Raw genomic sequence first — 25158 nt, 5'->3', positions numbered from 1 at the left:
TCTTCGACGTTGGATTGCTTGTTTCGCCGGGACTGGATATGTTGTGGTACAAGGGTATATTGTGTTACATTTCCAACTGTCTATATCGGCGAGGAGACTCGCCCATGTATGTCAAGAACCAAAATTCTCGCATTCTGCTTCAACCACGCCGGAGTCGGCACGTTTCGTAGACGCTTCGGGCTGGGCGGTCAGGCGGGCCCTGACTCAGCGGGCTGCAGGGCCCGGGGAAACGTGGGCGGATGCGACGCGGTGATTGGCGCCAGACCAGCTGGTCAAGCTCCCCACTTGGCACTGGTCTTTCGCTCCTCCTCCATACTCCTCGGAACTACAACTCTCACGACTCCCTCGGACTGCCTGCCAACGCCCGCGTCGCTGACATGGACTTGAATGCCCCGAGACGAGCCTCGACCCCTTGCTTGTCTGCCGAGTAGTCGTTAATCGGAAGTCGCCTTCCAGTTCCACCCGCGTCGATTCCTTTCGACTTCGCTTCCCACCCCCTTCGTCCATTCCAGGCTGACCCAAAAAGTGCCCCGCACTCGTGAGTCTTCAATTCGTCGAAACATTTACAGCGGCCTGTCTCCTCTGGGCCATTAGCTTCAGTGCCTACCTGTTCGTTCTGTTTGACCCCAGGGGGCTTGCTGCCACAGATGTTCTTCTTTCCTGCCTCTAACCTCTGAGTCCCCGGGAAAGATCCGCGGTTCTTGCATGAAAAGTGTACGAAGCACTGCAATTCATCACAACCTTTCAAGGTCAACAAACCACCCATTGCTATTCCACTCCTTCGGTGACCATTTGATTGCCCCACTTCGGCCTGCTTCACTTTCTATATAAGTGCCGAACCACTCCCTTTCCCGTCCCTTTAAGCTCAAGGAGGGGCAGGTGCTGTGTTCTTTTACATCTCGCGCCTCTGCCCCTTGCCTGCAAATTCGCCGGCTGCGGTTTCTCTTGCGCCTTTCGAACCTTCCTCCCTCGACCTTAGACACTCTCCCTCCCCCCTTTCTTTCTACGCAAGTGTATAGGGTGTGTTTAGGTGTCCAATCAAGTCATTATGTAGGTGCACCGCCAAGCTCTGCGGCCTCATTCTCGATGCCGGGAGCTGCCTCGAGTATCCAATGGCGGGCAATTGGTCCGCTCCTCGTTCTCTTCACGCCTAATGGCTAATTCATCGCGACCACAGGAAGTTTGGCAAGCAAATCCAGCGCAGGCAGCTCGACCTCCCCGAATATGCTGCCAGTTTTGTGAACTACAAGGCTTTAAAGAAGGTCCGCCAACAAGGATTCCACGGGCTTCCGTCCTTAGCAGCTAATACTTCAACGTCAGCTTATCAAACAACTAAGCGCAACGCCGAGGATCCTGGCCCAAAACAGTGCAGGTGTTTCCAAAGATGTGCCCGAAGCACAGGCGGCCCTTCGCGCCAATAAGGAGGTTTTCTTCTTTAGGCTGGTATGAGAAAATTCTCCGCCCTTTGCATACAGAAAAGTTATTGACCTTGTAAATCAAACTCTAGGAGCGCGAGATAGAGAAAGTCAATGCCTTCTATTTGCAAAAGGAAGCAGAGGTCTGCTGTCCTCGGCTTCACAACCTAGTTTCTCAGTGACTTACTGATGAATGGTTTTAGTTTTCCTTGCGACTGAAAACACTTGTCGACAAGAAACGGGTAATTCAGTCTCGGGCAGCAACCCGCTCCAAAGCACCGGCGAACTTCGTTGCCCTCTTTGAAGGGTTCCAGCAATTTGATGGAGACCTCAATAAGTTACAGGTGGGCTCTGGGAATCAAGCAATTATACTTTCACGTACTGACGGACACTGTTTTTCACTTGAAGCAATTCGTTGAGATCAACGAGACGGCCATGTCAAAAATTCTTAAAAAGGTTGGTCCTGAATGGTAGCATCGGCTTGCTATAGAGGAGATTGCTGACAAGACGATCAGTGGGACAAAACTTCAAAGGTCCGAATTCCCTCGCCGAGTTCTCCGGCAGACGAACTTCTACGATTGGCCATGTACATCTTGCTTACACACTTCCCACTTTGTCTCTCAATAGTCTCGCATGAAGGAACTGTATCTACACCGAGCCGTGGAGGTACAACCGTGTTTCAACCGTGATGTTTTGCGTGACTTATCGGACCGGGCCACGACCGCGCGCTTAGAACTTGAAGCATGGGCGGAGGGTGAAAACATCCAGTTTGATACGACTCGGCCGGTTGACCGAGCCGTGGCTGTTCAGCCGTTCGGATCCGATGAGGAAGACCTTGACCTTCAAATTTTGCAGTCTGCCACGACGGGCAATTTGCAGACTTTGCGCGAATGGACTGCGAAATTGCAGGCTTCTCCTGACTCCCGGGATCGCGCCACTCGCACGTTTCTCGCAGCTATCAACGAATTTTCTGACGAAGTGCTTACAGTTCTCCTTGATAGTGGCCTTGTCGACATGCACGCAGAAGACGACATCAATGAGCGCAACTGTTTACACGAAGCGGCTATCTCCGGGCGAGAGTTTGTTTTCAGGGCGGGTCTGGCAGCAGAAATCGATATCTCTAGATCTGATGTGTACGGCAGAATACCTTTGCATTACGCCTGTATGCACGGCCGTGTCGAAATGGCCCGTGAGCTGCTCGCGGCGGGTCCTCATACCGTCGACATGATGGACCATGACAATTTCACCCCGCTCATCCATAGCATCGTGAAGAATCATCTGGCCTGTGCTGAACAGCTATTGTGCAGTAATGCCCGGATAGACCCGGCTTCCGAATCCGACCACATTCCATTGAATTTGGCATGCCAGCACGGGTCACTTCCGATAGTGAAGATGCTACTTGAGAGACATGCCCATTTGCTGCCAGATGCGGAAGGCCTCTATCCCCAACATATGGTGGCACGGGCTTCGCAATCACCGGAGTTACTATTGATACTCAAGCAGCATGGGGCGGACCTCAACCAGCGCGACAAGCTGTATCAGTGGACGCCGCTCTTCCACGCTGCCAGTGAAGGCTGCGTTGGCTGCTTACGCACCCTCCTAGAGCTTGGTGTCGATGCTGACGCGGTGGACGAGAAAGGTCTTGCGGCCATGTACTATGCAGCATGGGAAGGACACTTGGAATGCATGCTCCTTCTTTGGTCCCGTCGAACCGACACCCAGTCGCAGCGTCAACCATATGGGGGTCTAGATGGCTTCCAATTTCACGAACGGGGCTTCACTGGGGATTCGCACATGGATGACTCGGCGGCTCTTGACAGCATGGAAACGGCTGACGGAATCCCCGATCTCTCTCTGCCACCACCCATCATACCTTTGAGACGGTACGGCCACAACTTCTTGGACAAGAAGGTTTTCGTTCAAATTCTTTTCGACCCTGGTAGCTCGGGCTCCGTCTCATTTGATCAAGCTGGCCGCCACCCCGCTGCTCGATTGACAATCTCATCGAAACTCTCTGATTTGATCCCGCGCACTATCATGCTGCCAATACAGGAAGATTCACGGTTGATTTCATTCCAAGTAGATAATTTGGAAACCTTCTCCGTTGATTTTGAGATATTCCCGACATTTGGTTCGAAAGTGATTGCCAAAACTGTTGCCCTCCCTGCAGTCTTCCGGGCCGAGCATTCTAGCATGGGATCGTGCTGCTTGCCACTCTTCGATCCACGACTGCGGTCAATCGGGCAGTTGCGTTTTGGATTCCAGGTAATCAAACCGTATCATGGCGATCCGCTGGAGATCACGCATTTCGCCACGTACTGGAAGGCGACTAGTGCCATCGACTCAGAACACAATGGTCTAGTAACCGGGTCCAGTCTCTCGGGAGACCACATCCAGCTTTTTGTACAGCTGACCAGGGATAGAGTGCCCGTCCTTCATCCTCGATTCACGATCGATCACCACGGCATTAGCGTTCCCATCTGCCACTTGACCTACTCTCAATTTCAGGCTGTTGGCGCCGATGTAGGCCTCAACCGGTCGGATACCCTGAAATTTTTACAGGATTGTGCCATTGATGATCTGGCGCAAACCCACCGCCTACTAGCGGCCTCGTTCCTTTCTCTGCAAGAGGTGCTTCAGCATTTACCCCTAGACATCAATGTCAATCTCTCTATTCTTTACCCCTCGGTGGCCGAGGGAGAGGCGTTGAACATGACATCGTTGCCGGATGTCAATACTTTCGCCGATGCCATTCTTACAGAGGTTTTCGACCATGCCCGCATTTCTCGGGAGCAGAACCCTGACTTCATGCGCTCCGTTGTGTTTACTTCCTATAACCCTAATATCTGTATTGCTCTGAATTGGAAGCAACCGAACTGTAAGTCCCCGGTTTCGGAGCCAATGGAAACCGAAAAAAAAAAAAACATATTTTCGCTAACGAAGCAACCTAAAAGATCCCGTCCTTCTTTGCAACGACTTGGGACAAATTCGGGACTTGGCCCGTGATGTTGGATCATTGCCAGACATCGATAGCAGTGGGCGTGCATCAATGTCTATAAAGGAGTCGGCAAGAATTGCACAGGGCAACAATTTTATGGGATTGATATGCCGGTCAAGCCTCCTGGTGCGTGTCCCCCCTTCTCGGTCCTCCCGTTGCATCGCATTCGCGGTTTCAGGAAGGTTGGGAATCTTATACTAATACCTGATCCTCTGCGATGTTGTAGAACGTTGTACCCGCTCTGGTTGAAACGATCAAGGAGCTTGGCCTTGTGCTTGTAGCGGACACTTCCGACGAGGTTGAACCACCGGCGCCCAAGGAGGCTTCCACGAATACTATTGGGGTAGCTGACTGGGCCTATCGAATGCCCGATGGAGTCAACGGGGTTATGAAGGCCAATGGCATTCTCAGGTTTAACGATATGATTGACATATGATGCAGCCTGCGTGTGGTGATAATCGACTCCTTCTGACTACGTTGTCATATTGTCGATCCTTGATATAACATTGCTAGGCCATGCCGACGTCCATGGAAAAAAGCAAAAGCTGATCGGAAAAGGACGGGATTTCGCCGTCGTTGGTTGCATTTTACTAGACCGATAGCTGGCGGCTCTTGTTATCTGCCATTGAGCTGGTTCTACACCAGTGGATTCGGCAACTCTTTCTTGGCCGCCCTTTTATCCAAAGGTACGTTTGAGCAATATTGGGCTAGCGACGGAGATAGATGGGGAGTGGAGATGGGCGCATGGCTATGCGCCCTGTGGATTAGATCTAACACTAATATACAATCAAGTTACAAGTACCATCTATATAGTTTAAACATCGCTATGCCACGAGGTAAAGGGCAGGACGGGGGAGAAAAGACACGATAGAAAAGCGGGAAAAGCCGCCCGCAAATAGAGAGACGCCCAGGTTTATGAGGTCCGTTTCACACTCAGTAGGAGTGTAGGGGTTTACATGCCCCTTGGCTTCCCTTTGACAATGTCCCAGCCCCACTGCCTCAAGACTTTGACAACTTTGGGGGTGATGGCCGCTGTCAAAGGCACCCGGATGAAAATAAAACTCTTATGAATGGCGTAGGCGAGGGCGAGTTGTGTCCATAGGCCTGCACATCAAAGGTGTGGGATCAGTCAGAGTTTCCCTCCGCACGAAAGGAGCGAGGAGAGGAGGCAGGAAAGGGAGATAATGCGACATACTGGCTTCGCCATCCGGCTTGCTCGGGGCTTCTTCGGCCGAGGGTTCCTTGCTGCCCGGGCCATCCACCTGCGATTCAACCGTAGGAGTCTCGGGTGTACGAGACCAGACGGTGTCGATTGCACCCTTGACGGATTCAAAAATCACATGCTCATAGTGACCGATGCGCTCCACGCCCAGCAGGCGGACGGCCGCGAAGCAGAAAGGGAAATCCATCGCCGACAAAAGCAGATATACCCAAAGGGCAGACCAACCATATTCACGCGAAAGTGTCTTCAGTCGCTGCGAGAGCGACGCCGATTCTTCGGATTGTGACGAGGAGCGTTTCGTCCGGGATGAATTGAAGAATCGGCGGAATGTCGCCGACTGTGGACGGCGAGTGAGATTCTGCGCAGCGGACTTTCCGAACTGGATTTGACTGCGGAAGCTTCGTCCTTGGAGGTGAAGTGTAGCGTTCGCCGGGAGAGAGAGCCCTCGGCGGAAAGTTGGCGACGGCGAGGCGTAAACGGGTCTGGAAATTTTGACCTTGGACAGAGGCGAGGTCGGCGCATGTTGGACCAGGTCGGAGAACTGGGATAGCCAGCGCGATGCAAACGTGTGCCGCGGCAGCATTGTGTATGATTCAAGGTCCCGTATGTGTCTTTGCTTCTCCGACGTTGGTGGTGCAGCAATGGAGGAGGGGAGAAAATCAATCCCAGGCTTGCGACGACGGCAATTGCGGCCTGCGGACTTGTCGGGGCGCCAGACCGCCTTCCGCTTGGAGAGGGCCAGCTTCCGCAGTAAAAATCTCGGACCAAAAAAACGGAAGAAACGTCGACATCAATCACGCCCCAGCTCCTTTCTGGCCGACCAGTTTCGCCCGCCATGCCTCCTCGTCTACCAGGGAAGCTGAACCAGCTTTCTCTTTTCAACAGGACTCCCGTACCGGTCATTTCCAACAACTCCCTTGCTCGAGCTTTTGGCATTCGATCATTGAACCCTTCCAAACCCTCCCCATTCAATGCCGGCCCTGATTTGCCCATCCTGAAGTCGACCCCGGCGGCGGCCCTGCAACGAAAAGCAAATACCCTGCCTCTCCGAACTGGGGCCATCGCTATCAAGAAGGGGATGACTGCTGTCTATGACGCCGAAACCGGAAAACGAATTGCCTGCACCGTCCTGCAGCTGGACCGAGTCGAAGTGACTTCGTGCAAGACGCGGCAAGCCCACGGGTATTTCGCCGTCCAGCTGGGCTCGGGCTGGAAGCATTCAAGCAACATGACGAAATCGCTTCTTGGGCATTTCTCCGCCAACGGTGTCTCGCCCAAGAGGCATGTGTGCGAATTCCGCGTCAAGGATGCAAGTGGCCTCCTGCCAGTCGGCCAAACGATCAACGCCGACTGGTTTCAACAGGGTCAATATGTCGACGCGCGATCTAACTCTAAGGGCAAGGGCTTTGCTGGTGTTATGAAACGGCATGGCTTTGGCGGTCAGGATCGCAGTCACGGTGTCAGTCTAACACATCGATCACTTGGTTCTGCAGGCCCTAGCCAGGGCGGTGGTTCCAGAGTTTATCCGGGAAAGAAGATGGCGGGTAATATGGGAAATGAGCAGAATACAGTACAAAACTTGAAAATCCTCAAGGTTGATAAAGACAATGGCATAGTTGTTGTCAACGGTAAGCAACCCCCTCCCCTTCTTGTTTTCCACCTCTCCATATCAACTCCGGTAGCAGCGATAAGAGACTAATATTCATATGTGATAAGGTGCTGTCAGTGGACCCAAAGGCTGCATTGTCAGGATACAGGATGCTATCAAGAAACCCTGGCCTGAAAGCGCCTCTCATCAAGAGTAGTCGGCTGCAGTGTTTGGACTTCTTGTTTTCTACACGGAAATGTACTATTATTTGATTATTTTATCCAGAGCGGCGGTATATACTATACATAAATGATATCCTTTTTTTCAACCATCCGGTTCTTTCCCTTCCCTGTTTCTTCCGTTTTAGTGGGCCCATCAAGGCGATATCCACGACGATTGCGAACGAGACCAAGCACTCCTGTTAGAAGGGGGGGAGAAGAGGACCATCCTTTCAGGTAGCCGTAAAGGAGCTGACGAAATGAGAGAGAGAGAGAGAGAGAGAGAGAGATGGAGGGGAGGACGAGAGCAGAACAAGAATATCCAATGATCACATGCTCGGAAACGCCCAACAATATGCAAAAATTCCTTTTAGACGTACGAACTAGGGATCTCAAGGCAGCTGTGCAGACCTGAGCAGCTCAAGGTCCTGGCGACTCATTCAATCGTTTTGCTGAAACGGGTCGCTACCATCATCAAGTAACTGCACAACCGTTCCATTCTCCGTCTCCAAGCTCCATTCCTCGGTACGAAACTAAACGGTTAGAATGGCATTAGCGCGAGGATTTCCAAAGCACAATGGATACAATGGAGGGGTCGGAGAAAACACGCACGTAACTCATTCGGTCCGGCCTTAGGCTTCGGAATCTCATCCGGCCTTGGGATTTGGTCCCCTTGACCCAAAACGAGATATCAATGCGTCCATGTAGCTGATTCATTTCCCCGCTGATCCAGGGTATCTTCTGGGCGAAATAAATCTCGTCTCCTAGGATTTCCCGGGCACGGGGCGAGGTGCGAAGAGCATAAAGGGTACTATTGACCACGCTCGACGACGACTTTTGGTAGTTGAAGATGCCGAGCATCGCAGCACCTACCACGACCGCGAAGACTGGGAGCGTCCGCAACCAACGTCGCTCTGAGTTCACGGCAGGAAGTTCTCGGTCTGCTCGTCGTTCCATGAGAGGACCCGAATTGGAGCGTGGGGCTGGAATCAGATTGCGACGAGTGCAAGTCTGGCTGCCGTATTTAGGGAGTCGTGGGACTCCAGCCCGCCTCGAGACGCTTCGTGTCATATACATGTCAGGGTGAACGCCCGGGAGGGGGAGTGGGGTGTATGTGAGAGCGGCAAAGAGCGTGAAAAGAGGTTGGTTGGGGGGCGGACGAGCGATGGGCGATGATAACCATCGCCGGTGGTTCACGGGAAACTACCAAACAAGACAAACTTCCTCCGCCTTCTCCTCCGGCGGACCTTCTCGACTCAACCCCATTAGATCAACCACCTATTCCATGGCAACCGCAAGGCTTCGTAGGGTATTTCGATACCCCGACGATTCCGGGGGCGAAGAGCCTGGCCGTGAGGACTTGGACGAAGAAGGTTTGTCAGACCATCGATCAGCTCGGACCCATCTAACTAACCTCTTTCTGCAGAGCAGGAACTGGTGATAAGTAGACTGAAGGCACAGAATGACCGCCAGAACATCGGATACAGCGTAATTTCCCGCCTCTCTAAGCACGCCAGCTCGTCACTAAACGGTTGAACGCATTGATCCGCAGGCCATCTTCAGTGCTGTCCCAATCTTCCCCGCCGTCATGCTCGTTCCGCTCGCATTGTCGGGGTCCATGAGACTCCCTGAACGGCTCTTCTCGCTCTTGGGCCTGCTTTCCTTACTTCTTACGGCCTGCATCATGAAATTCTCCCCACTGCAGCGTCTAGCCACCGAAGGCTTGGTATCGAGATCTCGAATCCTGGCAGCTGTCTTGCGGTTTTCCGTCCCTGTAAATGCTATAACATGTGGGCTGTTGGCGCTGGCCTACATGATGGGCCCTCGGGCATCACCTGCCTCTGGTACCCAGCTGTTGCTTATCTACTTCGTCCCTGGAGGTACATTCAGTTCCTTGACTCCTTGAAATAAGATTTGGCAATTCAGCGGACTTACAATCGTCTAGTAATGTTTACGAGTGTTATGGTTGTACGGCATGCGATGGCCACCGTTGAATTGCGGCATCTGGAAGATCTCCGATACGAGTACAAAGGTGCTTAAGTGGACTATTAAACAAAACCCTGGCGGCAGACAGTTTGCATTTCATTCCTTCATGTAAGAGCCTCCGGCGTAGACACATCCTGTCATCTACAGAGCTGCTCAGAACTCGTCAGCAGGCTGGTTCGATTCGGGGGCTCATTGATCGACGGATTCCAACGTCAAAAAAGACCCATCGAAATGTTCCAGCGCAGGATCGACTGGTATCTCTCCATAATCCGTGGAGTGACGGATTGGCCCATGTCCTTCTAAGTGAATTTCAGAAATAGACGGAGCTGCCACCTGTAGATTCTCTTCTAACTGAGTGCTATTGTTCAAGTGGTGGTCCGTTTTTTCTGCTTCCATTTGGTGCTTCGTGAGTCGACCGATTTCATCATCGCCTGCCTTTTTCAACCACCGAATATTCGACTGCCTAAAGTCAACCAAGCTTTCCACGCTGCGCGGATCAGCGAACGCCCTTGTGTCATGACCGAGCAAGGTGCAGGTTGGTTCAAATGGGTTCATTGTGGGATCCCGCCGACACGCAGCACAGCTGCATCTCTTTTCGCACTTGGGGCATACCCATTCATCCGTCTCCATGGTATTCTGGGGCTGGATATTGAACGCTCTGAACAGACTGCCGTAACAATAATTCACGTGGCAGCGTGAGCAAGAGGCCAGCTTCCACATTGGTTCTGTGTACCTGCAGATATGGCACCGACCACGTTTCTCATTAGCATTGTTTTTTCTCCGCTTCCGGGCGGGGCTTGATGTCTCCGAGTCGCTAGATAGGTCTACCTGTTGGTAGACTGGTTTAGATATGTCCACCCACGGACGCCTCTTCAATTGTTCCTGGCATATTTGCGCTGGAGTCTTCTTGGCCATCTGAGCTCTCGCCTGCGGAAAGTCTTGAAACAGATTTCCTGCGACAAAGGTCTGGATTTGTTGCCTCCACATCTCATGTTTCTCTGTAAGCTCCTTCCAGCTGAATTGTTCGACCCACGTCAGCCGAGACCGGCACCTACAGCTCCTGCCCATGATGTAACACTCCATGCAGATATCATACGTATCATTCTCATCACCGACACACCAAGGACAAGTGAGGAACCTATTGAATATATTGCTCCGGCAATATGAGCACGTGATGCTGCCATCAAAGGGAATATATTCGATCTCCTTTTCATCCGGCATGTCATTCTGAAAACTTTCGGAGAGCAGTATTCCAGTATACAAGGCGAAAAGTTTTGCAAAGTCTTCTTGGAGCTGCCGAGTGGCGTGAGCGTGGGCCGCATTTGCAGGGCCTTGGGCAAGTAGGCTAGAGCAATAACCGAGGGAGTAAAACACAATCGCCTTGTTCTTGTATTGCTCGTCTCGGCAAACCATTCTCGCATGCGGCAGTGCTTCGTCAAGGGCTAACTTTAGAGTATCCGGAGTCGTGCGATTCCACGCTATCTTCATCGTTCTTGTCCCACGGTTCCAAACCTGGTGTGCCGCCAGAGGAGGGACCAGGATGAAATCGCCGGGCCTTTGTTCGACAACGTAAGTTTTGAATGGTGCCGCCTTCCACGCATTTAACTGGGCAAAATGATCCTCAACGTCAATATCGTGCCCCAAAGTTGACGTCCAGTATTCTGAGACAACGTGGCGGTCTTTGCTCTCAGTCATGAACCAAATCGAAGAACCAGGTTTAGTAACCTTCCCATATTCGATCGAGCCATCAGATGCTTCAACCATGATATTTTGGCCGAGACTGGCACACATTTCCTGATGAGCTGGGGTATACGTCCCCTCGTGGCCGATGTAGCACATCAAATTCTCCGCGCGCATACTCGGCGGCAGGCAACTCATCAGGTCCCCTACTCGTGGGTTTGAGGAAGTCTCAGGCACATCCGATTTGTTCAGGTAAAACAGAAATGGTGGTATAATGGGTTTTAAGCGATCATGCCATTGCTCGGGGCAATCGATGTCCTTAAGATAAATCCGTTGGCGATTGGGCTCCTTGTAGTTGTATGAGTTCCACTGGTTCGTAAGGAGCGGCAGGTTCTTGAGATAATGACCAATCGTGAGCGGGAGATTAGACTTGGTCGTCAAATTCCGAGCAGTTTCAGCTGTCAATAAATCAGAAATTTGGTGTTAGAGTAAATTGTAAGGTGAATCGGTGCATGTGTGTGGATATATGATATAGACGGGACAGCTACTCACATTTGGCTCCGTGTTCGCCTCTCAGCCATTTCTCGGAGAAGATAGAGCTGTCCAATCGTTTATTGAACCCCCCCACAACTAGAGGCATCCCACCTAGGACAACATGGAGCCGTACTAGTTTTTCAAAGCTTTCCAGGCCGTTTGCATCGATAGCGTCACAATGGATTCTAGCCACATTCTCAAAGTTCGGCGTTGATTTCACCAGAGTCGGTACGTCTAAGTCAGGGGGGAGAGGCTCGAAGGCTGCTCGAGGGCGTTGGTTGGGCATGGTGGTAGGTGATTAAAAAGATGCCGCGTAGAAAGGATAAAAGAATCTTGGAGAAAGGGTTGACCGGAGATAAGCACAAAGGCATATTTCCTCCTGGATCATAGGGGAAGGAGACTCATAATGGTTCACATCAAACCAGGACCCTTTCTGGAGAAAAGAAACAGACGGGTGTAAGTTCACGCAAGTGGGCAAGTTCTCAGTGAAGGCTTTGAAATGGTCCGAGGCGCAGGTTGCCCGCCCCTTGGTGCCGATGACGAAAGGGTGGTGGTTGAATCGGAATTCAAACAGAAGAGGACGGTCACCTTTTCCCCACCATTCATTCTGTTTACCAATGCTTCACTCTTGTCTTGTTGCAACCTCTTTCGCCCACTACCACTTCACTCAGAAGCTACACTTGTGTTAAAGCTAGCAGCTATAGAACTCAAATTAGCATAGGAGCTTTTACCAGCTTTCTCGCCAATCCGAGATCACAAGAGAGGGAGGGGGAAAGAGAGAGAGAGAAAGAGAGAGAGAGAGAGAGAGAGAGAGAGAGAGAGAGAGAGAGAGAGAGAGAGAGAGAGAGAGAGAGAGAGAGAGAGAGGCATCCTGCTATAAGGCTTCAATCCTTGCTTTCTCAGGTCAAGTATGCAGCAGTACCCAAGCCCCTATCAACTAGTACCAGCTTAATGACACTGCTCTTGTGGCTCATGATCGCCTTTATTCAAGGCAACGCTGCTGAGTGCAGCCTAGTACACTGGAGTTTTTTACATTCCTTCAGAGGGTTGTCACCTTTCAACCCCAATTTAGGTGGATGGGCTACTACTTTTGGATTTGATAGACCTTTGATCAGCCCACGGACAATCGATACCTATGCTTCCTTTCCCTTGAGAATGATTGACTTGTCCCGCCACCAGTGATCGTTCGCGAGAGCCTCTTGCACGTTCACGGGGTTGCTGATTATGCCAACTGTCGGATGTTCAATAGACGAGGTTTGGGACAAGAATAGGGATCTGGCATGTCGAGCATGCCGAGTTCCAACTGATTTCCAGAGAAACACTGCGACAGCGGAAAGGAATATACTCTACCGGGACCTAGGTTATTAAAAAAAAAAAAAAAAAAAAAAGTTCGGTGCTCTCCGTTTCCTGTCCCTTGTCCAAAGGCATCACTTGCGGCCTACCTAGTGCTGCTCCAAGCCTAACACTTCAATAATGAATAAATAGGAGTCTCCAGGATTGGATGCTGGTCTTTTCGTTATGATTAAATAGATGAGCGGATGATTGACTTGGAAATCTCATCGGTCATGCTTCCCGTTCAGGTGTCCAAGGCACCTATGCCAAAGTGTTGTTCGACAGCCCTAACTATCTCTTTCCAGTCCATCATGGCTCCATTTCCGTTATCCCCACAGGCAAGAGCCTTTTCAGTTGGGTAAAGAATTGAGATCCAACCCTCCTTGTTCGAATCACATGGGCCCCATTCATCTCGTAGGATAGTGAGTTGCTTTTGGGTAATTGGGTGATTCCACATTGCAGTGTTCATCGCAGGCGCTACGAGCACAAGGGACTTTCTCGTCTTTAAACTCGAATCCACAGTTCCGGTTGTGTCCCAAGCTCGAAGAACAGAGAGAAGAAGATTGTCCGAGAAGCCCATCGTCATCTTGGCCATCGTATTAGCAGAGAGAGGGGCAACAAGTAGCAAATGCGCCCACTTCCTTAACTCAATATGCAGAATCGGAACACCGCGAGTCCATGGATCCTTCCATTCATCATAATCTTGATAGATAGCTTCAACCCCGGGGATCTGCCGTAAGGTTTCGAAAGGAGGCTGCTCCGGACTCTGTCCCATCAAAAACTTCTCCGCCGACTGAGTGATAATGATACGAATAGAGACATTGGGATGCCGCCCCAGGCTTTCTGCGATGTAGGGCAGTTTGATCGTTGCAACGGATCCGCTTGCTGCTAGAAGGATGTGGATTTTGCCGTCTTGCCAGTACTGTTGAGCGGAGAAAGGCATGGATGCAAGACCCGTTGGTGTAAGATCTCCACCAGAAGTTGACTCTGGGGCCATCGAGAAGGTAGTGCGTCCGAACGGAATGGAAGATGAAGATGTTGGGACGAGAGTGCTGCGGGGTGATCTGCCCGAGGGTAGCACGCACCCCCACAACGCCAAGCACAATTTGTCAGTCCCCTACGCGGTTTATACTCCGTCGGGATGGAGACTGCGATGCATTTCTCCCCCGTTCCTAGTGTTTTCAGGCGTTTTATTCTCTTCCGCGGTACAGAAAGTACAGTCGGCAATCTACTGCGTACAGCCTGGAATACGATACGACGCACCTTAGCCAGGCATAGAATCATCCAGCCAAGATAAGATGTTTTGTCGATACATTTGGATTGGATACGTTGACATCGTAACATTGATTCTCTGTTTGGGAGGCTGTCGCTAAAATTCCCCCAAAGTCATGTACAAGGAGCTGCAATAGTTTCCCACGCGCGATGAGATCTATTCAACTCGTGGTTCCTCTGGCTGGTCTGCGGGGATCCGGACTAGGATCGAAGGCATAGCGGGAACGCCATCTTGGGTTTCAGCGTCTGAACCGGGCGCTGCCCGCTCGTGTACGGCTGCGGCTTTTGCTAGAAAGTCCACGGTGATGGAAGGTTAGCTTTCTCTGGCTTGTCACTAGTAGCAGATGAGGGTAATCCCCATATGGATGAATAGCACTTACTGGACGCCATATTGATTGCCTGAAGCACGCTGTCCCAGTTGGCAAGGACACAAGCAATGGCTACGACATGACATGAGAGTGAGTGAAGAAAGAAAGCATCAAATGGCGCGACAAACCTTCCGTGCCATCCTTCAGTGTCCCCAACTTGTTCTCTAAGGCTTGCATCTGCGCCGCCAGCGCACTGCTCATGTCGCGAAGTTGTTTCAGACTATCTAATTCAGACTTCTTCGATGCGATACGGGCGGTCAATGCTGACGATTGCTGGGCATTGTGGCTGCTTGGTTGGCGAAAACTCGGCGCAGCAGATGAGCCTGGGAACATCGAGGTAGCGCGCGCTGGATAGGCCATGATAGCAAGCTCGACTTAATTTGGCGGAAAACTCCAAAGCGGCTTCATCCGCGGCGACGCAATGCGGGGGGTGGGGAACCTTCGATACCTTCTTATTGCTTAGTATAATCGCGAGAGCACAGGAAAGAGGCACGAATACCATGGGTCATACCAATTATCGCTGTTGACTGGGGCCCAATTCCGCGGGATGATGCATATGTTTGACGAGGGCGCTGGGCGCTGGGGCTTGTCGCGTTATGTAAGCGCCAACTAGACCTAATCGGGATAAACATCAACATCCGCAACTCCTTCTGTTTACCACAGCACCACCCCCACTGCCCTGATTATCTTGCAGCTATCCTATCCGAAGACCAAAGCCAGGCACTTTGCCCATAACCATCCTTATCGATCTCTCCTGTGAGAGAATCTCTCCATACAGCGGCTTCTGCCCAACAAGCAGCGTGCAAAGAAGCAAGGCCGGCAAGCTGGACTTGCAACATGGCTCGCCTGAATGAATCAACAGCCTCTGTGGAGTCTGTCGAAGCTCGTGAGTGGGATCCCTTAGGATATATTCCTCGTTTATTTCTGGGCTATTTCATTCAAATATCTAACAAGATGGGGCTTTTGCGTTGCGTCAGTTAAAAGGCGGTTTGTCAGACAGAATCGCGAACTTGCCAGAGTGAATTCGATGCAATCGCTTCGCATACGCAGTCTGGAGTCTGAAGTCTCTCATCTACTTGCCGAAAATGTCTCCCTGAGAGAGCAAACGATTACCCTTGGTCAGGAGATAGATAGGTATGAGGCGGCGAAATTGCTGCATGACGGAGTATATGATATCAAAACAAAGCTCGAGAATAAGTTGGTTGAGCTAAATAATCTGGTCATTGGTCTTGGCGCCTTACCTCGTCAATTCAGCAAGACATATAACGAAAGATTTGATAGTGGGGCGCAAAGAGATTCGGCGCAGTCGAACTGGGACCAAAGGCGCGAGGCAAATTATGAACCAAATTTCGCGCCCGAACAGGATTGGAGACTTCCTGTTATTCCGGAAGACCAGGATTACCCACGGGACGAATCAGGGTTAGTCACGAGCAATGTTCTAACAGCTTTTCTGCTCATTTACTAAGACAAACCAGGTCTTATGAACTTCTTGTATCGATAGACAGCACCGCAGAGACGCCGACGCCGCTAATAGCCGAGAGTTCAACCACTCAAGCTCAGTTTGAGCAGACCAATTCACACCTACCATCGTCGAATGGTTTTGCGGACTACAAGACAATCGAAGGCGTTTCAGGAATCAATGATTCCTTTCTTCCCCCGACGCTGGAAACAAGGAAGAAGCGAAAGTACAATACAACTTCGACAAATGAACCTTTGCATGTCAATTCTGAATCGATTCAATCGTACCTGAGCCCCGAACGTCTCCAAAGTACCAACATCAAAGATGATTTCAGTCCAGAGTACGAGACTGCTGTGACGACTTCGCCAGAAGATGATTTCAAATTCAACCGGCCGACTGCGCTTAGGAAGTGCGAGCGCAGCGAACCATGCGTTGACCTGGCGGTCAAAGGACCACCAGAGGTAAAGAACGATCCAATGGGGAATGGACAACCCAAGCGCAAGGCGCTCAAGCCAAGTACGTATAATTCTAGCATATCTCCGAGTCCACCGCTCACAAAACTACAGAGAACCCGAACTTGGATTTAGTCTCCTCGGGCAGGCTTCGGGCTCCAGCAAAAGGGAATCACTTTCAACCTTCTGTTGTCGGTGGTGTCAGGAATGAAGAGTATGCCTCAAAATCAACAACAGCAAATGAAAGTATTTCTCCTGGACAAAATACACGAATGGGGGGGGATGATGCCGACGATTCTGATGATCATGGAGATGAGAGAAAGCACAAGCCGACCACTACAGAGCCAGGATGTACGAAAGAAGAACTGAAGCCTTCGTCACCATTAACTGCTGTGCCAAACGAGGCGTCAACAGCACTGTCGGACGCGCCGTCACGACCCACCCGGCGCCAGAGAGCAGTGGTGAGCTATGCGGAGCCGAACTTACGAGACAAGATGCGGCGCTCCAACAATGAATTAATAGCAGCAGTTGGGAATGGCCAATCAAGGAGGGTCTCGAATTCTCAGATCACGAAAACAGACACGTGTGATGGAAGTATTGGACGAGCAAATTCCCGGGTTAACTCGAGTTCCATGGACATGGATAGTACTGCAGTACCTTTCTCGGATGGGTCAGCTACACACCAAATGAATTCGGTGTCACAGAGAAAACGCAAAAATTCACCATCTTTAGATACTTCGTCAGGGAAGTATCGTTCTTCTAATGGGTCAATCGATGCTTCACCCGTTGTGATGAGTCCCAGTTATGAAAGACAACCCAAAAACAAGAGCATCAGGGAACTAAAAACAAACATGGAAGGGCGTTCACGGCAGCCAGAATTTGGAAACATCGGTGATGCATCAGTGGAACTTGCGGATGTTTCCAAAACAGCACCACATACAAAGAAGCAAGCTCGGCGACATTCCTCAAACCAAAGATCGTACTCGCGAGAGCCTCCTCCACTTCAACATAATAAGGTTGTCTCGGACAAAGAATCACCAAGCGCTTCGTCACCATCTTTTTTGGCCAGACTATCTTCCTCCAGTGATCCCATAATGGATGAAATGTCTGCCCCGTCAGAGATCCAGGCAGATGTCTCAGAAAGCCTCCATAACGAGTCAACGTCATTGGAAATCGGAACTAGCCAGACTAGGAGGGCACAGCGGGTGTCCGTGAGAAGAAGAAGTATGATGCTGTGAGTGAGCAGATCAGGTTGATCAGGACACATTGTATGTAAGCGAATTTCTGCGCCAAAGGCCTATTATGCCTGATACGTATATACCCCATATGCCGTGTTGAAATAATTTTGATTTGCGAGGGTACAAAAAAGAACGTCCCTTTGTCCGGGTTAGCTACGTTCACTAATTCAGCACGCTTCCAAAGCACACATAATGAAAGGAGCGTACATGTCGGGAAGTCGTAATTTTTATGGAACATGGCGATATTTATGTACCATTCCACTGCTTGGTATGTGGCTCCAAGCCGATTGAGGTGCTCCTCTATTCCAATCTGGACAACCAAATTTCTCATCGGCCTTTATTCGTTTTAGGCATCTTCTCGTAGGCATTGGGACTTCGTTTTCTTTGCTTATACTTCCCATGGTGTTTGGGACAGTTCGACTGTCCTCCCTTGCTGGTTTGCTGAGACTGATTTGAGGGTCCATGCCCGTGGTCATGGCTGCCGTTTCCAGAGCCCCGTTGATCTCTTTCACAGTCACTGTCCGAATCATTGGAGCTTGAATCCGAAGATTCCGACTCTGAACTACTTTCGCCGACAGGGCGGTTTTTATGGTAGATGCAACACACTTTGATTCCGATGCCCCCGCGCAATGAAGTTAGGTAATTTGATCCTTAAGAATGGGGAAAAGCAAAAGTCGAAAAGCCGAAGACTCGGAAAGTACACACCTTTGGAGCTTTTTTTGCCCATCCCTTCATTATCTACAACATCCTCACTCCACCGTATACGCCTAGATGTAGACCCATCCAAATCATTCTCTCTAACAGAGTCGTTTTCAGCTCTCAACCTTAGAGTACCTTGCGTGCGGGCTGAAGATTCGGCAGGCTGGCGAGAAATTGACTGGGTCTGGGATCCTGATGACGGTCCTCCCAGTGGAGTTTGCAGCGATCGAGACATCGCGAGGATCAAAGGTATCAGCGCTTATCGGGATTTGAGAGCCTAGATGTCTTCTGCGAACCCGGCCTAGCAACAGTTTTGGGTGTAAACGCTCAAAGTAACTCTTTGTATGAATATTCCGGAGTTTTGCTGTACAACGCCGGACCGTTGGGCGCAAGAAGGTCAAGGAAGCAAGCACCCAAGAAAATAGAATCGACGCAGCAGGACTGCTCACCGCCTTAGGCGCAAAACACCCCAGGCAAAGAGGGTGATTGATATATTAGACCTCCTAAGATGATATTCGTCTAGATCGCTCAATACTAAATTCAAACTCGAGATATCGGGATGCCTCCTCTGTTCATAATGCAAATTACAGATTTCTATTGGGCAATAATGAACAGGAAATATGATTTTAGGAGCCGGATTTCCGTCATTGACTAGTTGCATGTCATGTGCGACACAGTCTTAGCCCAGGAACCAAACGTCCATCTGATATCAGCGTTATGTTGCTGGGCAAAACAAGATCCAAGGTCGCATAGCAGATACAGCTAAAATGCAGCGGAAATAATGTAAAGCCGGCTTTGTCACAAAAAAAAGGGGGGAAGAGAAGAGTACTGAAAACACTCATCCTGAAATCAGTGATTGAAGGCTAAGTAATTCCTCGGTTCAAATTCCGTAAAAAGACCAGCCATCGAGCTGGTCCTTGTTACAGGTAGACTCTGACTTCACCATGCCACCAGCAACGTTGTCAAGAACTGAAAGCTGTGGAGGGACCTCAGGGCGTAGTTCTTTATCTAGTCATAGCTCGTCTTCCTGGTCCATTTCGGATGGCTTTAAAAGACCTCCGACTCTCATTGCACGATCGCGCTCGGCCGCTTTGGCGTCTCGCAAAGCCTGCTCTCGCTCTTCTGCGTACAGCTCAGCATTGTCGCCCGCAAACTCTTTGAGGGAGATTAAGAAATCCCGCAAATGGGTTTTGAATTTATTGAAATCATCGTTGAACGTGAAGAGTCCGATGACAAATTGTTTGATTTGAATTCTGTACTTAAGTCAGCCGCTGTACTGGAGAACGTAGAGCAGAAAATAATTGGGGGGGTTCGTACTCTTGCAGGTTCTTGAAAGCATTTTGCAAGAGATTTGCGACGTATTCTTGCAAGAACTCCTTGTTGGAGGTTCCAAGAGGGGCTTGCTCAGGGGCATAGATAGGCTCCTGCAATTTTCCGGATTCGACGAAGTAAAACATGCGCGACAGGAGCATTGCTTGTGACTTGAAACCTAGAGAGAAATGAGTCTTGTTCATGGGTCGGTTGGGAAAACATACCGGCTTTGTGGTCACTATCGGTAAGAACAAAGAATACGTCCTGTAGTATCGCAATATAAAACTGACGAAAGAAGAAAGTCGATGTTTGAGCATCCGTTTCTGCCATGTTGTTCATGAGCTCAAGGCACATCGTAAGGCCAGTGTTCTCAACTTCGCGATTGTCATGTTTGCTTGCCCACATGCAGGAGTCGATCACAAATTTGAACTGGGTGGCATCGAGTTTGAGTAAGGCAGGGAAGCAATATAAATTGATCGCCTGAAGCAATTTGAAGAACTGCACGCGGTGTTCGGGATATTCGTGGAAGTCCTTGTTGATCATCTCCAGTGTACAGTCGAAAACACTCTCCATGATCAATGGGACTTTGTCTTCCATCAGGTTCTGAAATGAAAATTAATATTTGCTGCGACAGATAACCATACCACAAGGCATGTTTCCCTGAAATGTGGGGAGAGACAAAATCATAAACCGGGGGGCTGCATACATGTAGTTTATGAATGATTGTTGTCATCACATTCAAAACCTCGGCTTCTCGTGCGTCAGGAACATTCCGGCTATAGTCCAGCAAAACGGCTTCGAGAAGCGGCGGAACAACATTGGCATTGACCATTTCCATGTCATCAGCCTTTTGTACATAAGTGTCAATAAGTTTGAGGATTTCTTTTTTGATTGTTCTCAACCCTCTCACTTTGGGGGTCTTCGTGGCAATTTCTCCTAAGGATGGTCAGTGCTTGTCATATTAAGGGAAAATCAATGCAGAGAACATAAGAAGGGGACGAGACCATACCGTCCTGCAAAACAGCGCCACTTATGAGCTCGCTGGACGCTCGGAACATGCTGAGCATGTCATGATAAATACGCCCGAGTTGAGAGTAGAAGTAAGTTCCAATCGACGAACAGGCAGCGACATTTGTCTTCATTATATTTCCAACGATCTTGATTGTTTCCCCATCCTGGAGAATTGACGAGTTTTGATTGGCCCGCGCAATGATCTCGTCCCAGGCGGCATTCGGCAGGGACATGAGATTCTCAATCAATCGATCTTGGAGACCCTTTTGCCCTTGTGCGGAAATCATGTAGCCGCATGCCTCGTAAAAGGTGTGGACCTGCTGTGGAGAAAGGTCACAAGTAATCTTTCTCATGTTGCGAACGATTTCTTCGATGAATGGCTCATTTTCTCCCGGTTGCAGTGCAACGAAATGGCGTCTACACTTATTGGCAATTTTTATAAAGGTGTCGCAAGCCATGTCCTGAACACCTAATGAATGTTAGACGACGTATGTTGGATCAAGGGCCGGGAACTCACCTTCATGCGTCTCATGCATGAATTCGAAAAGCTTATTGACCACTGTCTTCAAGAATTTCCAATGAGCCTTCAGAAAGCGAGGATACTGCCCGACAATGTACATGATATTACTAGCCACGACAGCCTTGTTATCTTTGCCACGCTTCATTTCTGTAAGACCAAGGAGATCCTTGATGACAGTGACAAGAAAGCGCTTTTCAGTCTCTTCGTTCATGGCTCCAGAGATTGACCCAATCGCCCAACAGAGCGTATTACAATTGGCCCACGACCATTCGGAACCGTCGACTTGTTTGGCCAGTTTGTCAATCATGATATTCTCGGTGTCAACGACGTCGAGATGTGTGAGGTAAACCAAGCACTCCCGTATTGTTTTGTAGAGCTGGATCGTGTCGCTTTCTTTCACGAACTCCCGCACTATCTCCCCTTCGTCGTTCTCGACGATAAGGACTTCCTCTGGGCGCACCATTTTTTCTATCATGACAGTACGTAGGCTTGACAAGACCTCCTCATATTTGTGCTTGCGGAGAGGATAGTTGGCCAATGTACTAGGGTGCGGCGCTCCGCCATTCGATAGACCACTAACACCCATGCTCACCAAGGGGTTAATATCAGTGATCGGGAGTTGTTGCATTTCTTCATAAAGCTCTTGAACAAGCCGGGTCCAGTATTCCAGGCAGATCTTGAATACCTCCCGGTCATCGATCTGGCTGATACGGATGAGATAGAAATGCGCATGGGTAAGATAGTCCCGGTTCGGAAGTTTCTCGACGAGCTGTTGCAAACCACGGTCAGTGCTCTCGTACTTCATTCCGCCTCCAGGCAAGACGTGTTTGAGACTTACGGTGAGATGGGCACTGAAGAAGCTGCATAGAAACAGTGCCAGGTTTAGCACAAATTCCTGGTCCCTCGAATTGCTCTTAGCGAATGTCTGTTTCAGGTCCATTGACAGTGGGATAGTCTTTGAAACAATTGTCAGAGTTTCCGTGAACATGTGGATCAGCCTTTCATCGTAATTATACGGGCTCCCGATCTGCAAGCCCCCAATCTCGGTGAGGCACTTGAGAGTCACATTCCGAAAGTCGGGAATATCCAAGAAGCGGGTAATGAGAGTGTTGATGATGGATGTCTCAAAAATATACCCTAGCGGAATCCAGTTCAAAAATCGGAGAAGGGTTTCTAGGGTAGCTTTGACCAGGCTGGGTTGGTTCGCAGTGCTGAGGACTTCTGAGCACAGCTGGAAAATCGAAGAGAACTCTTGCGTCATGGAGGTTTTCAAATTCCGCGCCTTCGCCGAAGTCATTTGATCCTGGGAAAAATCGAAGACTTCTTCCGACAACAATCGAAGGATGGACATGTTGTTTTCGCAAATCGACAGGCTCGTGTGGCACGACGAAATGATCTCGTTGATGAAGGTTGGCCAATTGTGTGGCCATTCTTGCTTCAGAATAGAGACAAGGACTAGGTTGAGTTTGTTCAGGAAGGCTCGCTCACTTCTAAGCTTCTCTTCCGAATTGGAATTCTCGATGATGAAGTTAACAATGAAGTTCCGGATACCTGGGCAAGTTGGATCAGTTTTATTCAACCTAACCACATCCAACGACATTACCTAGGCATTGTTCTCTTGGCAAGACTTTCCAGCGAGTCATAATGACATCGTCAAGGACTTGGAGAGCAAGATCTAATTTGGTCAGCAGTCAGTCTCCAGGCTTCAACGGAAGTGGAACGGCAGAGGTCATCACACATTTGGTTTGCGGATACGACGACTCTTGAAGGATGTTCCCTACAATTAACCAAGCGTCCGGGTTTTGCTTGAACTAAAGGTTGGGGATGATTAAAAACAGTTCTTATGGCAAGATCCTCCACGCGGAAACGGTGGGCTCACCTCCGTTAAAGTCTGCTGGGCTTGTTTTTGCTTGTAGGATTGAAAACGTGCGTTAGTACCCGACGCGCAGGAGGAAGATCTAGCCACGACTCACCAGGTCTCCTTTGCCCTCATAGAAGGCTCGGACAGTGTTGTCCAACTCTTGTATGGAAACCGACATCCCGGTCCAGAAATCAGCAATACTGTCCTCTGCACAGCCCTAACCACAGCAGACGTCCTAAGCCTAGGAGGAGACAGTGAAAGTCTCAGATCAGTTCAGGTGAAGGCGGCAGTTATGTGAAGTAGGGCAGAAAGATTGAATGTTTTGGTGGGGTCGAGCTTTCGTGGAGGGGTTCGCCAACGACGTTCAAGCTCCTCGAACAAATTGCAAGCTGACGAGTAATCAAATGGCCAGAGATGGGGTGGGGTTGAATGGCGGCAACTTGAAAAAGTCAGTAACTGCAGGTATGATTCTTTGTCAGGAAATAATGCTGCGCAGGCCACTGGCGGTGAGAATAAAGGCGCTCTGCTAAGGTTGTAGGACTTTGATGGGGCATCTCTAAGATCGCGTGCTTAGTCATCACAGGACTACCTGGTAACTACTCCGTAACCAACTACCTTAGCCAGCCTCAAAAACCGGTAAGATCAAGATGCAACTACTTGACCGGATATCGGTCCAACTCTCGCTGATAAAATTCCAGGCCCGGTCACCTGATGAATTCAGGTTGTACCGAGCGAGGCAGGGGAAACATATTCTGCTCGGGGGAGGTATGACGCCAAAAGCCAACTTAACTTCTCTTGGCCTAGGTATATATACACTGAACTCTGTACGTACTCCGGAGTACGTAACAATGTGCATAGATACCTACCTACCTGTATGTAGTTTATCTGCTTCAACTACGGAGTAGGTACGGTGCCTATGCCCTGTGTGTAACTAAACCAACCGTGCCATCCGTAGCCGCGGGCCTACTACATGGTAAGACACCCTGGCGCCATTAGCGGATAATCGACTAAAGAGGGGGTGGTATCGCCTGGTAGCGAGTACTAGGTACCAAAAGTAGGTACCGTGCCTATCACGCGTTGGTAGGTACTGCGTACAGTACCTAGGCACCTAGACGATAATGACCTATCAGCTATAGGTAGCTACTACCTAGGTAGGTAGTACCGTAGGTAGTAGGTAGGCATCCCCATGGCAAAGGACGGCCTCAACTTTCCCGCCCACCTAACAGAACCCGTGTACGTACGGGGTTCAGAGTATACCTACATATTGTTATTAGCATCGCGACTTCACCCGGTAGGCCAGGCAGAAATCCCGACCCACTACGTACTGTAAGCTCATCTCCCCCACGGCCGCCGTGCCGCGCTTCCCTCGCGGGTATTGAGGGAGGGAGTGGGAGAGGTGTGACCTGAGAAGTTACGCATCGAGAGAATGGCGCCCCACCCATCCACCCCTTTTCTCAAGGTGGCGTGTCGCCTGAGCGCGCCATCACGCTACTAGGCCAAGTAAAGTGTACTAAGACACTAACTGATGTGACTGCCCACCCTACTCGACCCGGGTTTTTTGGGTGGAGTAGCCAACCAGCTTCTTCAGATGGCCGCGGTGTGGCCGATCGCGCGTCAAGTCAGAGCCAATTGAGTTCACCTCAGCCAGCTGGCAGCCGCATCTTACTCTCGACAACCAGAAGTACTTGTCCTGAGTAATTATTACACCTGGTGGTACCAACCCGCACCGGAGGGCCTGGGAACAAGTCTCGACTTTGTGGGCGTGCCTCCTACGTGTCGTCGGTCTTATTCCTGCGTCAGGAATAATATTCAATTGTTGTTCCTAGGTTGTTTGCTTCGCTTGCCCGGTTCGTCGCGACCCCTCAGCCCCTTGTCAAGACACTTGCTTTAGTCGATTGTGCCCTTTGAAGGCGGCAAAAACGAAAAAGAAGATAAAGAAACAAAAAGCAAAGCACATGAGAGAGTGCGAGGAAGAGGAAAATAATAAATTTCAA

At 50.1% G+C, this 25158-nt stretch overlaps 11 protein-coding genes across 11 annotated transcripts; 4 read left to right on the top strand and 7 right to left on the bottom strand.

The window, feature by feature from the left end:
• Nucleotides 1–818: 818 nt before the first annotated feature.
• On the top strand, nt 819–5163 carry phoC (putative cyclin dependent kinase inhibitor Pho81). Its single transcript, XM_024842471.1, has 10 exons — nt 819–1050; nt 1178–1262; nt 1321–1443; nt 1508–1558; nt 1619–1759; nt 1824–1871; nt 1931–1948; nt 2043–4293; nt 4370–4539; nt 4640–5163. Coding segments are annotated over exons 1-10 (3099 nt in total). The 5' UTR covers nt 819–1048; the 3' UTR covers nt 4850–5163.
• On the bottom strand, nt 5136–6276 carry P170DRAFT_431954 (uncharacterized protein). Its single transcript, XM_024848155.1, has 2 exons — nt 5609–6276; nt 5136–5517 (listed from the first exon to the last, which is right to left on the bottom strand). Exons 1-2 carry the CDS (start codon nt 6216–6218, stop codon nt 5366–5368), a joined length of 762 nt encoding a protein of 253 aa, XP_024709625.1. The 5' UTR covers nt 6219–6276; the 3' UTR covers nt 5136–5365.
• A 147-nt stretch (nt 6277–6423) lies between these two features.
• Nucleotides 6424–7554, top strand: P170DRAFT_431953 (mitochondrial 54S ribosomal protein uL3m). The gene is made up of 2 exons (XM_024848154.1): nt 6424–7263; nt 7352–7554. Exons 1-2 carry the CDS (start codon nt 6471–6473, stop codon nt 7438–7440), a joined length of 882 nt encoding a protein of 293 aa, XP_024709624.1. The 5' UTR covers nt 6424–6470; the 3' UTR covers nt 7441–7554.
• Nucleotides 7475–8803, bottom strand: P170DRAFT_397629 (cytochrome c oxidase assembly factor 1 family protein). The gene is made up of 2 exons (XM_024846188.1): nt 8054–8803; nt 7475–7974 (listed from the first exon to the last, which is right to left on the bottom strand). The coding sequence occupies exons 1-2, from the start codon at nt 8516–8518 to the stop codon at nt 7882–7884; spliced, it is 558 nt and encodes a 185-aa protein (XP_024709623.1). The 5' UTR covers nt 8519–8803; the 3' UTR covers nt 7475–7881.
• P170DRAFT_421056 (uncharacterized protein) lies at nt 8607–9481 on the top strand (the record flags this gene model as incomplete). Its single annotated transcript, XM_024847338.1, has 4 exons — nt 8607–8814; nt 8868–8929; nt 8994–9321; nt 9387–9481. The coding sequence occupies 4 exons, from the start codon at nt 8607–8609 to the stop codon at nt 9479–9481; spliced, it is 693 nt and encodes a 230-aa protein (XP_024709622.1).
• P170DRAFT_373245 (putative JmjC domain protein) lies at nt 9476–12141 on the bottom strand. Its single transcript, XM_024845235.1, has 2 exons — nt 11660–12141; nt 9476–11565 (listed from the first exon to the last, which is right to left on the bottom strand). The coding sequence occupies exons 1-2, from the start codon at nt 11925–11927 to the stop codon at nt 9617–9619; spliced, it is 2217 nt and encodes a 738-aa protein (XP_024709621.1). The 5' UTR covers nt 11928–12141; the 3' UTR covers nt 9476–9616.
• Nucleotides 12142–13217: 1076 nt separating this feature from the next.
• P170DRAFT_347614 (putative flavoprotein) lies at nt 13218–13916 on the bottom strand (the record flags this gene model as incomplete). Its single annotated transcript, XM_024843641.1, has 1 exon — nt 13218–13916. One exon carries the CDS (start codon nt 13914–13916, stop codon nt 13218–13220), a length of 699 nt encoding a protein of 232 aa, XP_024709620.1.
• Nucleotides 13917–14395: 479 nt separating this feature from the next.
• P170DRAFT_431949 (DASH complex subunit DAD2) lies at nt 14396–15141 on the bottom strand. Its single transcript, XM_024848153.1, has 4 exons — nt 15125–15141; nt 14742–15061; nt 14626–14685; nt 14396–14533 (listed from the first exon to the last, which is right to left on the bottom strand). The coding sequence occupies exons 2-4, from the start codon at nt 14971–14973 to the stop codon at nt 14403–14405; spliced, it is 423 nt and encodes a 140-aa protein (XP_024709619.1). The 5' UTR covers nt 14974–15061; nt 15125–15141; the 3' UTR covers nt 14396–14402.
• Nucleotides 15142–15300: 159 nt separating this feature from the next.
• Nucleotides 15301–17826, top strand: P170DRAFT_460491 (shugoshin family protein). Its single transcript, XM_024851944.1, has 4 exons — nt 15301–15499; nt 15591–16032; nt 16089–16588; nt 16639–17826. The coding sequence occupies exons 1-4, from the start codon at nt 15451–15453 to the stop codon at nt 17760–17762; spliced, it is 2115 nt and encodes a 704-aa protein (XP_024709618.1). The 5' UTR covers nt 15301–15450; the 3' UTR covers nt 17763–17826.
• A 99-nt stretch (nt 17827–17925) lies between these two features.
• P170DRAFT_13957 (PPP1R11/YPI1 family protein) lies at nt 17926–19020 on the bottom strand. Its single transcript, XM_024842457.1, has 2 exons — nt 18468–19020; nt 17926–18367 (listed from the first exon to the last, which is right to left on the bottom strand). The coding sequence occupies exons 1-2, from the start codon at nt 18694–18696 to the stop codon at nt 18090–18092; spliced, it is 507 nt and encodes a 168-aa protein (XP_024709617.1). The 5' UTR covers nt 18697–19020; the 3' UTR covers nt 17926–18089.
• A 42-nt stretch (nt 19021–19062) lies between these two features.
• P170DRAFT_373237 (exportin CRM1) lies at nt 19063–23672 on the bottom strand. Its single transcript, XM_024845234.1, has 11 exons — nt 23277–23672; nt 23183–23212; nt 23042–23114; nt 22907–22978; nt 22142–22854; nt 21301–22072; nt 20782–21252; nt 20479–20708; nt 19997–20375; nt 19779–19950; nt 19063–19714 (listed from the first exon to the last, which is right to left on the bottom strand). Exons 1-11 carry the CDS (start codon nt 23340–23342, stop codon nt 19474–19476), a joined length of 3219 nt encoding a protein of 1072 aa, XP_024709616.1. The 5' UTR covers nt 23343–23672; the 3' UTR covers nt 19063–19473.
• Nucleotides 23673–25158: the final 1486 nt, after the last annotated feature.

Source organism: Aspergillus steynii, assembly GCF_002849105.1.
Source record: "Aspergillus steynii IBT 23096 chromosome Unknown P170scaffold_1, whole genome shotgun sequence".
In the NCBI taxonomy this organism is placed as follows: Eukaryota; Fungi; Ascomycota; class Eurotiomycetes; order Eurotiales; family Aspergillaceae; genus Aspergillus; species Aspergillus steynii.
This window is presented reverse-complemented; position numbering and strand designations above follow the sequence as displayed.

Excerpts from the sequence above, each read along its gene's own strand:
- P170DRAFT_373245 (XM_024845235.1), bottom strand. The coding sequence starts at position 11,927 with ATGCCCAACCAACGCCCTCGAGCAGCCTTCGAGCCTCTCCCCCCTGAC. Across the intron at positions 11,566-11,659 it reads AGGCGAACACGGAGCCAAAT|CTGAAACTGCTCGGAATTTG; the intron begins GTGAGTAGCTGT and ends ATTTATTGACAG.
- P170DRAFT_431949 (XM_024848153.1), bottom strand. The coding sequence starts at position 14,973 with ATGGCCTATCCAGCGCGCGCTACCTCGATGTTCCCAGGCTCATCTGCT. Across the intron at positions 14,686-14,741 it reads ACTGAAGGATGGCACGGAAG|CCATTGCTTGTGTCCTTGCC; the intron begins GTTTGTCGCGCC and ends GTCATGTCGTAG. Across the intron at positions 14,534-14,625 it reads GGCAATCAATATGGCGTCCA|CAAAAGCCGCAGCCGTACAC; the intron begins GTAAGTGCTATT and ends TGGACTTTCTAG.
- P170DRAFT_460491 (XM_024851944.1), top strand. The coding sequence starts at position 15,451 with ATGGCTCGCCTGAATGAATCAACAGCCTCTGTGGAGTCTGTCGAAGCT. Across the intron at positions 15,500-15,590 it reads TGTGGAGTCTGTCGAAGCTC|TTAAAAGGCGGTTTGTCAGA; the intron begins GTGAGTGGGATC and ends GCGTTGCGTCAG. Across the intron at positions 16,589-16,638 it reads GCGCAAGGCGCTCAAGCCAA|AGAACCCGAACTTGGATTTA; the intron begins GTACGTATAATT and ends ACAAAACTACAG.
- P170DRAFT_431954 (XM_024848155.1), bottom strand. The coding sequence starts at position 6,218 with ATGCTGCCGCGGCACACGTTTGCATCGCGCTGGCTATCCCAGTTCTCC. Across the intron at positions 5,518-5,608 it reads CAAGCCGGATGGCGAAGCCA|GCCTATGGACACAACTCGCC; the intron begins GTATGTCGCATT and ends TTTGATGTGCAG.
- P170DRAFT_397629 (XM_024846188.1), bottom strand. The coding sequence starts at position 8,518 with ATGTATATGACACGAAGCGTCTCGAGGCGGGCTGGAGTCCCACGACTC. Across the intron at positions 7,975-8,053 it reads GGCCGGACCGAATGAGTTAC|TTTCGTACCGAGGAATGGAG; the intron begins GTGCGTGTTTTC and ends CTAACCGTTTAG.
- P170DRAFT_373237 (XM_024845234.1), bottom strand. The coding sequence starts at position 23,342 with ATGTCGGTTTCCATACAAGAGTTGGACAACACTGTCCGAGCCTTCTAT. Across the intron at positions 21,253-21,300 it reads CATGCATGAGACGCATGAAG|GTGTTCAGGACATGGCTTGC; the intron begins GTGAGTTCCCGG and ends AACATTCATTAG. Across the intron at positions 20,376-20,478 it reads CAATCATTCATAAACTACAT|AACCTGATGGAAGACAAAGT; the intron begins GTATGCAGCCCC and ends TTTTCATTTCAG.
- P170DRAFT_13957 (XM_024842457.1), bottom strand. The coding sequence starts at position 18,696 with ATGTCTCGATCGCTGCAAACTCCACTGGGAGGACCGTCATCAGGATCC. Across the intron at positions 18,368-18,467 it reads GGGCAAAAAAAGCTCCAAAG|TGTGTTGCATCTACCATAAA; the intron begins GTGTGTACTTTC and ends TCGGAATCAAAG.
- phoC (XM_024842471.1), top strand. Across the intron at positions 1,444-1,507 it reads AGGTTTTCTTCTTTAGGCTG|GAGCGCGAGATAGAGAAAGT; the intron begins GTATGAGAAAAT and ends ATCAAACTCTAG. Across the intron at positions 1,760-1,823 it reads GAGACCTCAATAAGTTACAG|CAATTCGTTGAGATCAACGA; the intron begins GTGGGCTCTGGG and ends TTTCACTTGAAG.
- P170DRAFT_431953 (XM_024848154.1), top strand. The coding sequence starts at position 6,471 with ATGCCTCCTCGTCTACCAGGGAAGCTGAACCAGCTTTCTCTTTTCAAC. Across the intron at positions 7,264-7,351 it reads TGGCATAGTTGTTGTCAACG|GTGCTGTCAGTGGACCCAAA; the intron begins GTAAGCAACCCC and ends ATATGTGATAAG.